Source organism: Fukomys damarensis, unplaced genomic scaffold, assembly GCF_012274545.1.
Source record: "Fukomys damarensis isolate Sample0158 unplaced genomic scaffold, DMR_v1.0_HiC HiC_scaffold_36, whole genome shotgun sequence".
Classification (NCBI taxonomy): domain Eukaryota; kingdom Metazoa; phylum Chordata; class Mammalia; order Rodentia; family Bathyergidae; genus Fukomys; species Fukomys damarensis.
The window spans coordinates 17,323,407-17,334,766 of NW_022900948.1; the positions used below are offsets into that span (position 1 = coordinate 17,323,407).

General features: G+C 47.7%; 1 protein-coding gene across 1 annotated transcript in view; it reads left to right on the forward strand.

Annotated features, from left to right (window-relative positions):
• Positions 1–11,360, forward strand: part of Col15a1 (collagen type XV alpha 1 chain) — a 104,055-nt gene that overhangs the window by 73,901 nt on the left and 18,794 nt on the right. The window contains exons 22-29 of the mRNA XM_010614381.1: positions 834–869; positions 2,867–2,929; positions 5,317–5,385; positions 5,492–5,527; positions 8,323–8,376; positions 8,478–8,537; positions 10,082–10,150; positions 10,270–10,311. Coding sequence (XP_010612683.1) covers positions 834–869; positions 2,867–2,929; positions 5,317–5,385; positions 5,492–5,527; positions 8,323–8,376; positions 8,478–8,537; positions 10,082–10,150; positions 10,270–10,311 — 429 coding nt within the window. The remainder of the gene's footprint in view (positions 1–833; positions 870–2,866; positions 2,930–5,316; positions 5,386–5,491; positions 5,528–8,322; positions 8,377–8,477; positions 8,538–10,081; positions 10,151–10,269; positions 10,312–11,360) is intronic.

Genomic DNA, 11,360 nt, shown 5'->3' on the forward strand with positions numbered 1-11,360 from the left:
AAAACCTGTTTAAAAAAAAAAAAAAAAAAAAAAAAGATGGGGAAGTAGTTCAGTGTGAAGGAAAAAATTAATAAATAAAATAAAAATAGCATCCCCCAAACCCCAGTAATCAACCCTATTGCAAACAGCTAATAGTCAGGAACCCATTCACAGAGGGTCTTTTTATCCCTAACTATTGGAGGTTTTAGGTGATAGGTGGTTTGATGCTAAAGCAAGACACATACAGCTTAAAATTGAAGAGTAGGCATCTCTGATCCGCTAGTCCCTGGCCCTGTCTGCCTGCGTTACCATGTCTCTTCTTCCTTTCTTTCCTGCTCTCTTCCCAACCATTGACCTGGCTTTGGGTGAATCCAGGACCCCTTCATCCCTACACTGGATCAAGCTCTAATGTACTGGGTAGCAGTCCCATCTTATCTACCCATCTTTCTTTTCTTTTCCTTCTTTGTTTCTTCCTCCTCTACATACCACCCCCCCGCCTCCCTTCCTTTCTTCTCCCCTTTTTTCTTTCTTTCTTCTGCCAAACTCCTATACCTTCAGTAGCAGCAAGTACCTGAGGTTGGCAGAAAGAGACCCTGGTCCTCAGTATAATGAAGCACAAATTCTTAATGTCCCAGATCCTTGAAAATGGCTAGTCTGAGTGGTCCCAGTATAGCACATGCCTCTGGTACTAACTAGCTGCATGACTGGGCACATGGTCTCCTCTCTCCTGGGCCCCAGCATCCTCCACAAAATAGGACACTGAGCTCACTGGGTGCAGACAGGCTGGGAGGGAGTGGCTCTGTGGGGCACAATTCCCACCTGACTCTGGAAATTCTGTCTTTGGTGTGTCACAGGGGCCTGATGGTTTGCCTGGGCTGCCTGGATTCCCAGTAAGTACCACAGTAGCTGTCCTCCACCTGTGCCCCAAGGCTGTGTTCATGCTCTTCTCCATCACTGCCTGAATGAGCTTTCGCTCCATTTTGTTCATTGTTTTCTCCTTGCTCCCACCTCCGCATGTCCTGTTCTTTGAGACACGTAAGGCATTATTCTCACCACTCTTGGTGATTCGGGCCCACCTTAAATAACAGTTATTTGTGCCATTGTGTGTATTTGTTTTTCCTCTACCACTCCATGAGCAGCTTGTGGAGGGTTAGATGTTACTTGTGTTTCTTTATTCCAGGACCAAAGTCTGAGCCAGCAGTTGGCTGCTATGAATGACAATAGATGAGTCAAACATTTCAAGTTGGTGAAGTCTAAATAGTGCCTAAAGAAATAGGTTGGTGACCCTGGAAAGCAGGGCAAGGAAAGGAGCCATAGAATAGTAATCTAATAATTAATAGTCTGTGTGTGCACAGTTACAGGACTTGCCCTATGCAAGGTGAAAATGTGTATCAGTGTAGAAAGTGATTATTTTTGTCGAAATCTTTGATTTTGTGCTGAAGCCAAAGGCCTGGCCCCAGGGTGGAGCCTGCACAATTTCTCTAAGATGTTGCAGGTCTGAAAGGCCTCATGCCAACAAGTGGCATGCACTACTTCTAGGACAAATGAAGGAAATTTATCAAAATTGTAATGAAAATTGTTTCTTGATAGTGGATCTATGGATGATCTCTTTCTATTTTGTTATACTTTCCTGAACTTTTTATATTTTCTAAAGGCACATAAACTATGAAAACACCAAAAATACATATTAGCTGTACAGAAAAAACAGAACAGCTGGGAATATGGTTCGGTGGTAGACTGTTTGTCTAACATGCAGACGGCCCTGTGTTAAATCCCCAGCACTGCCAAAAAACAAAAAAGCAGGAGAGTGGTAGCCATGAGACAACCTCTTGGTTAGGAGGAGAAGAAGCCTGACCTCTGAACTCCAGCCCTAGTGTGGCCCAGGGCATGTTCCAGCGCACTTTTTCTCTGAGAATTTCTGTGCTCAAAAAGAGGCCAAACTCAGCAGAGCCTCCAAACCACTGCAGGGAGGAAGGAGGGGGCCAAGTAGTCAGGATGTAGGCCACTGAGCTTCTTTAAGAAAAGCTCCTTTGGGGCTGGGGATTTAGCTCAGTGGTTCTGGTGCCTGCCTCACAAGTACAAGGTCCTGAGTTCTATCCCCAGTACCAAAAAACAAAACAACAGCAACAAGAAAAGCTCCATTTGACATATTTTATGTATTGGGGATTCATTCAAGAGTTGATTTGAGAGAAAGGGAAGGAGAGAATTTCATGTGAAAGCCACCAGCATCATGGATAGCTCACCCTTTCACCCAGATGAGACAGGGCTTGTGAAAAGTTAAATATCAGTAAAGTGTTTAAATGTCCTTTGGGTGTGGATGTCATGGCCGCATGAGACATTGTCAAAGACATTTAGTGCTTCTTGGAGTTGAGATGAGGATGCATCTGGCTGGGTGTGGAGTTTGGCTTGGCAGAGGGTGGCATGAACATTAGTTCAGATAAGGAAGCGGGAGATGAGGGACCAAGGGAAGGGAGTCACACCAGTGGTGTGGAAGATGAAGTGCTGGGGTGGATTCAGGTGTCAGATAGGATGTTGGATCCCCTCTTGTAGGAGCCAGTGAAGGAAGAGAGTGTTGGAGGATGAGTGTTGGAGAAGGTGCGGTGCAGGAAAGCCTAGGGAGATGTGGGGGAATCGAGGCAGTAAGACCAGATAACAGCAGGACCAGTGCTTTGGCAGCACCATCAGTTAATGCTCAAAGAGTTGTGGGTCTGCGGGCCTCCTAAGGCTCAGAGCTGCCTCTGTTCTATCAGGCCACAATCTCTGAGAGCCTCTTACAGGTGAGAAAATGTCATGGTTAACCCACCTGGAGAATGGCATGCTCTGTTCTTTTAGATTGGTGAAAGCATTTAATTTTAACAACACAATACCCTCCAACAATTCCTTCCAGGGTCCTAGAGGACCAAAAGGTGACACTGGCGTGCCTGGATTTCCAGGGCTCAAAGGAGAACAGGTAAGAGGAATCTAGGAATCAGATTGGGATTGTGCTTTTGAATTTGCTAACCATTTCCATCTGATTAAACATAACTTTTAACTTTTTTCTTCTTTGAGAAACATTTCTTATACAACTAAGTTAATTCCCTTATATTGTATGATTCAGTATTTTTTTTAAGTATATTCAAAGGTTGTACAACCATCACCACTATCTAATTCTAGAATATTTTCGACAGGTCCTAAAGAAGGCCTGTGCCTGTTACAGTCACTCTCCAGCTGTTAATTTATTTACTGTCAGAGTTCCTCCATGGTGAAGTTCACTTTATGGGTGAAGTTGATTTTCACCGTAATTTGGAAAGGGAATGCAACTCAACACTCCCTGAAATGCTGGTCTCACATGCGCTGTGCTTTGTCTAACCACCTGTTGGGCATCTTCATTAGAATATTAGCTCCCTAAGAACAGACTCTTCTATAGCTTGGGTCCTAGCACAGGGCCTGTTGCACAAATGGCATCGGAAATGACTGTTGGATGAAAGAGTCCATAATTAAAGAATAAAATAATGGCTGATATTTAGACATTATAAGATGGGACACTCTGCAGTTGAATGACGGTCATGGTCCAAAAAAGTTTGGAATAAATACTTAGCATGCCAAGCTAAGTGTTCACAGTTCCTGAGAACTCCCAGGGTACAGAACTGGCCTTTGTACCTTCCACACTGGCTCCTAGAATTAATTTCTCAGTTGGTTTTTATAGATGGGAGTGTAGAGTGACATCCACAAACAGATCTCAGGGACTCTGGATTGGGACCTTCTCTTTACCCATTCATTTATGTACTCATCCCATCCCTCTTTTTTCATCCACTGTCCAAAGAGACAATGGACAGTGCACAGCCTGCTGTGCCGGAAGTCTTCACTGAGCAAAGGGTGCAGGAGCTTGTGCTCCCGAGCCTGTTATGGGGAGTTTGAAGGGCCTGCTTTCTAAGAGGGAGGAGCTGGGATTCTGTCCTTCCCTTTCCCACCATCCCACACCAGCCCTCAAAGAGGACAGAGGACCTGTTAAACCACAACAGTGACTGTTGAACCACAGTTCTGAGTGGCAGAGGGGTGTGTTCTGTGCAAAAAATTGGGGCCAGGCAAGGATGTCTTGGGGTTGCTTTTGTTGCTGTGGGCTTATGGAAGGGAGAAGGGGCCAAGGTAGCGCCTAGGCTTATGAGGAGACTGGATTGAGCAAGAGAGGTTCTTGCCTTTTCAATGCTCTGTGTCCTATGTGGCAAGGTCAGGTGGATCTAGAGGGCCTGATGTGCAACTCTTGCCCCCGCCCCTCTGCCACGTCGAATGACCAAGACAAGTGCCCAGGCAGCTTTGCTCCAGCCACAGCAGCAAATGTGCTTCCTCTTACTCTGCCTCTAACACTTTTGTGCTTGCTTCTTCTTGCTGCTGGCGTGCTCAGGACTGCCTTTCCTCACCAGCGGAGTGGTAAGACCCAAATATCAGGTGTGGGCTTTGTGGGTGGAGAGAAGAGGCTGCTCTGCTCACTGTGGTACCACTGCCTGGCTGCTTCCAGCCCTGTTGAAAGGAGGCTTCCATGGCCCAGCTCAGCTCCCCAGGGGCCAGCAAGAAGGTCTCTGAGAGTTATAGAAGGTTCCTCTACCTGACCTTGTTCTCAGGGGCCTCCAGGTATAGTTGATGGCTCTGCTAAAGGCAGGATTCGGGTCAGTGTCCTGTATCCTTGTTCCAGACTTCCATCTCCTCTTTCCCAATGTCTGGGATAGCTTTATCTGAGCAAGTACGTATAGGTGTTTACGCAGGAGCCTGGAGTTCAGAGGCAATTTTGCCCACGGGGACACACGAGGCCTCTGTGTTGGAAGAGGCCTCTGGTGTCTATGCTTTCATCTCTTTCTCAATTTCAGGTGTTTAAACAAGAATTGGGATTTTTGGTGGGGACAGATCTCAAGTCAAGTAGTTAGGAAAGCAAGCCATCAAGCAGAGTAGGAGGAGAGGTGCCTGGAGGGGTGTCACATGGCTAGAGGTAGACAGGACCATGGTGGGGCGGGGTCCTAGAGCACTGAGAGTGAGGGTACAGATCTGTCTTCAGTGGGAGCCCTGGAGGGGCATGCGGACCACGGCTGTGCTCTAGGATAGGGAATGCCGGTACACAGAGGGAAGGGCTCTGGGAACACCCAGCCTCAGCGGGGGCTGGTACAACACTTCAGTGTATGTGCCACTGAAGCAAACACTGGTGCGAGACTTTAATGAGAGATCATGTTGGAGTAGTGGGGCTGGAGGAACCCGAAAGGCAGGATGAAAGGGAGGAGTCATGGAGCAAGGACTGACAGTTCTTAGAGACACTCTGGACAAGATGGCAGGAGGAGGCCAGACTTCATCAAAAGGTGTTCTGTATTACAGGGTGAGAAGGGTGAGCCAGGCACCATCCTGACAGGGGATGTTCCTCTGGAAAGGCTGAAGGGGAAAAAGGTAATTATGCCACCAGGCCCTGAAGACACACATCTGCTTTGGCTTCCTATCTTTGTTACTACAACAGTGTTCCTCTGAGTGACACTTCTCTATCTCCCCGTTTTAGGGTGAGCCTGGACTGCATGGAGCCCCAGGACCAATGGTAAGCCAGAGTGTCGCTTAGCTGCTGGAGTGGGCTTTGAAGCATGTGTCATACTCTGGCTCAGTTAAAGCTAGTTGTCTCAGCACTGAAAATAAAAAGAATGTGACAAAATCTGTGTGTATTAGGGTGGGCAAACTGCAGTTACATAAACATTTCAGTGGTTGAATACAGTAACAGCTTTGTCTCTCGATTACAAAATCTACTGTGGTGGCTCCCTATTGCCCCCCCTAAAGTGAATCAGGACTCAGGATACATCCATGCTATGACTCTGCCATCTTGTGGACTCAAGGCCATACCAGCAGCTGGCAGGCTAAAGGTTGGGCATGGGAAGAGACCATGGAAGACATCACTTCTAGCATATTTCATTGGCCAGAACTGATTCCAGGGCTTCAACAGGTAGCATCGCTATGTGTCCAGGAAAGGGGATCAGGTGGTGCTGAGCCCTCAAAGTTATACTGCAGTGCTTGCCCACTAAAGATTTCCCATTTCCAGGGAACCCCTCAAAGAAACCCCACACAATCTCTCTGGGCCTTTTGGATTCTGGATTTGCTACTTACTTGCTACAAAACCTGGAGCATGCCCTCTTCTTTCTCTGGGCTCCTCTTTGCCCATCTGTACTTAGAAGAAATGGGATTAAGACTAGATGGTATGGTAGCTCACCCCCCAGCCTTACTATTCTAAGGATCTGTAGCACATGTGGGTGTCTGAACAGTTTTCATGACTCTTTCTTTCCGGCAAGAGTCCTAAACTGTTCTGTCATATATTCTTCTCCCAAAATGAAGACAGTTCAGGTGGAGAGCATCCAGTGTTCGTCAGACACTGCTGATCCTCCCTGTGTGTGTCACCTCGTTTCACCCTTGCCACTCTAAACTGTGACTATCAGAGCTCCATTTTATAACGGGGAGGGACAGGTGATGGGGAATGAACCCAGGACCCTTTGTACTGAGCTACATCCCAGCCCCTTTTTATTTTTTACATTTGTGAGACAAATATAAATTGCTAAATTTCTAGGCTGGGCTTGAATTTGCAGTCCTGATGCCTCAGCTTCCCAGTGTTCTGGGATTACAGGCGTGTGCTACTGCACCCAGCTAGAACCCCTGTTTTATAGATAAGGAAACCAAATCTCAGAGAGGTTAAGTGACCTCCCAGTGTCATGTGGCTTGTAAATAGCAGATGAAGGATCTTGGGCTAGCCTGTCAGAATCTATGTCCAGATTCTTTCCACTGCACACCACTGCTTTCAAGGTTCAAGCTGCCCTTGATTCTTTTGAAACATTATAAGCTGTAGAATTGTACATGGGGTTTGTTTGGTTGAAGCTGGATCTCAGGCCCAGGGAAAAAGGATCACAGATTTGTGTAACAGATGTTGTCCTTGAATGGTCTGTAATCTGCAAGATGTATCCTATAAAAGACCTTCTAAGGCCTATAGTCCTGGAATCAGGCAGAATGGACACCCAGAGTAGGGTAGCTGAGAGCTAATGCAGACTGGAAGAGTCTGTTCACAACTGGTTAACTACTCAGTAACCTCCAGTACCAAAGGAAATACAAATAGTTAGCAATGGGGCCAGCAGGCGGCTGCAGATGGCCATGGCTGTTGTCCCACTGAAGGCCAGCTTGTGCACAGCTTGCCAAACACAGTCAGTAAGGGCACCTTTTAATTTGCATAAAGATGCCATATGCGCTAACTGTGGCCCTGGTGACTAGTTTAGCTTGCAATTGCTTTGCAAATGCACTAGGGTCTTGTTACTCAAAGCATGGCTCAGGCACCAGCATCACCAGCTGTTGGATATAGGAGCTTGTTAGAAATGCAGAACCTCAGGCCCAGCCCTGACACACTGGATCTGCATTTTAGCAGGATCTCAGTGATTCTCATGCACATGGACACTGGGAAATATTGCACTACAACCTGCCAAACAAGTGGGCTATGCCCTGCTAACTCCTTCCTTAAGAGTGATATAAACTGGGAACTTCACTGCAGACCCCGTTTCTATGCAGTCTTTGCAGTTGTTCAGGGCATAGCTATCTGTGTTAATGGTGACAGAAAGAAAAGACTTAGAGGGCTGCTAGCTTAAATCTGCCATTTTTCTGAGAGATAGGGCAGACCCAGAAGTAGGACTTGGAAGGTTAGAAGAAGATTAAAGGAAGAGCATATTTGTACAGCATTGGTGGCTTTGTATCCCAGATGCTGGCTAATTTGTGTGACAAAGGCATGACAGTTTTTGCAAGAGCTTGGAACAGGGCAGTGGCTAGACAAACATGGGAGTCTAGAGAGCCAGCGCTGAAGGACTTGGTTGGAGAACAGGCCAAGACTGGTCCTCAAGACAGTAGGAGCCAAATCTTAGCCCAGGTCAGGTACCAAATCCTGGACAGGCTGGCAAATAAGGAAGGCAGGGCGGCATTATTCAGCTTGGGAAAAAGCAGAATTCTAGGCTATATGACCTAGAGTAAAGGTCCATCTTCTGAGCCAGCCCTGCACCCAGATACCTGAGCACTGAGGCCCTAAGGTGCTGGCCTCTTGCTCCTTAGTCAGCCTTGGTGGTAAAGATTTGGGGCCTTAGATGGGGTACAGCCTGCAGGAAATGGGGGCATCAGATGGGGCTAAGCAAGTGCTTCTAGCAGAGGAGAGGTAGGAGATCAGAAGCTGAAAAGGTGGCTGTTCTGTAATTGCTCCTTGCCCTCCTTGCTCCTCTCCATGGTTCATAGTTACCACTGTTCACTAAAGCGGGTGTGGCACCCCCAGCTCTCTGGACTTTGAGTTGCTCTTGTTTTCTAGTCTGATGTTTGTTTGGCCCCTAGGGACCCAAAGGACCACCGGGACACAAAGGGGAATTTGGCCTCCCTGGAAGACCTGTAGGTATCAGCGTTCCTCAGACTGGATGTAAAGGGTAGAGCATGTGGCCTGGCTGGTCCCCGGGCAGGGAATTTACTAAAGTGTCTCCTGTGGGTCTCAGGGTCGCCCGGGACTGAATGGCATCAAGGGCGCCAAAGGAGATAGAGGAATACTGACACTGGTGAGTACCACAACCACTGACTGCTACCACCCCGTGTCATCCAGGAGATAGTACCCCATCCTTGGTGTCCAGAGCAGGGTGAGAGAGGGGAGATCTTGTGGTATCCATGAAGTTTTCTTCTTCTGCCACCACTTCCAGAGGTCCTTGAACCCAGCTCTGTCCCCTACCTGGCTCTCAGAAGGGTCCCCGCCACCTAGAGCACCTTGGTGGGAGCATCAGCCACCTTATGCAGATCCCAGAGGAAGGAAAAGAAGCAAGTACCTGAGCATGCTCAAAAAATGCTCCAAATCCCAGGGCTTCTGACTCTAGGGTAGTGTCCCTTTGTCCCTCCTATAGCCACTCCCAGGGATTGCTTGCGTCATAGGGGCTCTGCCGGTACTTGTGAGCAAATATCAGTGGAGCATCAGCCAAGTAGGGAGGGCTTCACGAGATGGGAAACACTGAGGCCATGTTTGAGGAAAAGTATTTATGGAGCAGCTGCTGTGTACCAGATACCATGCAAAGTGCTTTTTTAAGTACAGTGGCTCACATAGTCTTGATGATAACTAACTAACCTATGAGATGTTTCTGTAGGGTCATTATTTCACACAGGGGAAACTGAGGTCTATAGAAGTGAAGCCCCCCACCAAAGATGCTCAGCCCATAAGCACCAAACCAATAGGAAAACAGCCCTGTTTATTGCTGCTTTTCTTTGTGCCGTAGTCTCTGCTTTGTATGTCTAGACATACAGAATAAAAATTTCCTAAAGTCTTTGGGATTGACTCACTTTTACTTAGCCCACAGGTACCACTGGGTAAACTGGTGCCTTCATTAAAGTGATCAGTGTAGCTCTCTCTCCTGTGTGCCCATCAGAATGCCAGCTCTCAGATCCTAAGTTCCTCCTCTCAGCAAGGAGGAGACATTGCATGGTATTGAGGCCAGGACAACTGGCTTTGAAAATGACTGTGCTGGCTGGGGATTTAGCTGAATTGTTCTGCTACCTGCCTCAAAGTGCAGGTCCCAAGTTCTCCGGTACAAAAAAGGAAGGAAGGAAGGAAGGAAGGAAGGAAGGAAGGAAGGAAGGAAGGAAGGAAGGAAGGAAGGAAGGAAGGATGGAAGGAAGGAAATGACTGTGCCACTCAATGTGAGTTTTGCACTAAGTTTTGCACTTCTAAGGCTCTCGCCAGGCACCCCCAAGTTAGGAATGTGCCAAGAGCACCAACCGAGCACTGCGCTGGGAAGCAGAATATGAGTTCCAGAATGTTTACTGTAAATTGCTCTGTGGCTTTGAGCAGGTTGGTTCCCCTCATCTGCATGTGCCAACCAGGGACAGTACTTGTTACTCTGCTGTCTTCTCCATGGTTTGTTATGAAGACAGTGAGGTCACGGATGTGGAAGTTCTCTGTGGACGGACTGGCCTACCTGAGGGAGAAGTTGGTTGCTTTCATACCAAAGACCCTCCCTTCCTTGTGGTGTGCCTAACCACAATCTGGGGAAATGTCCTGTGGCCCCCTCTGCATTCCCAGAACCCAAATTCAGACATGGTCTCTCTTTTCTGCCTTCAGGGCCCACCTGGCTTACCTGGTCCTCCAGGCCCCCCAGGACCCCCCGGAGCTGCAATTAACATCAAAGGAGTAAGTTGGAATGGGGCTGGGGGAGACCTATGAGGGGGACCTTGCAGTGGGCACCAGACTGGTTTACACTGGAGTCAGTTATCCTGATGGCCTCACCTCTCTCCTTCTATTTCCTACAGGCTGTGTTCCCAGTACCTGTCCGGCCACACTGCAAAATGCCAGTAAGTAGCACATAGTTACTGCCTCCAGGATCATGCTTTACTCAGAAAGAGAAAAAGATCAGTCTTTGTCTGGGTTTATCCATCCCCAGATGTCCTCTCTGAGTCTTCTATCAGCTATGTGTAGATTCTTGAGTGACTAGACCCTCTTGATAGCAGGCTATGGCAACGAAATACACTGGATCAGGTAAGGGTGCTCACCCTCACTGCTTTTGATATGATCCTAAAGTAGTGTCTTTTCTTTTTAGTGTGGCTACACTAGCTTCATGCTCAGTGTAACATAAACTTGAGGAAAGTAGACCCAGAATGCTTGCCTAGAATGCTGGAGGCCCTATGTTCAGTTTCCAGCCCTGCAAACAGACGTATCCCGACACTAACCTGTGGTCTCCACACAGGGAGTTTAAGGGCTAAGGTCTGGAACTACAATGTTTTGTCCTTGCCAGTGATCATAGTACACAGCCCAGAGGAGCAGGGCTGATCTCTTTCCCTTTATCATGAGGAAACAAACTGACTCACAGAAGCTCACTGTCTGGTCCAAGGTTCCGGGACATGATGGAGTTGGAATCATAACTCAGATCTCTTGACTACAAAGCAGCAAGTGTAGACGCACTTGTCTGGTCCCTTAGCCTGTCAGCAGCACCGTCTCTGGGGTTTTGCCTGTGTTATTAAGAGAGCCTTATTTCTTTGGGGAAACACAGGAAGGTGGGCCAGTCTGTGCACAGGCATGAGTCATGAAACTGCACATAATCATTGTTATTCATTCAGCAAGTATTTACTGAGTACTTCCCCAGTGCTGAATATTCTGCTGTGCCCCATGGGCACAGGGGTGACGTAGACAGGCATGATCTCTGCTCTCAGGAGTATGCAGATTACAATGCAGAAATAGTCTTTTAAGTGGGCTTGTAATTGATGCCTGTAGGAAGTGGTGATGTAGATGTTGGGCTCCAGGGCTTGAAAATGATGCCATTTGGCTGTTTTCCCTAATGTGCATCTATGTCTGGCCTTTAAGGCATCCGAGGGTGCAAGCCAGGGTCCAGGAGCTGGTCTGTGTA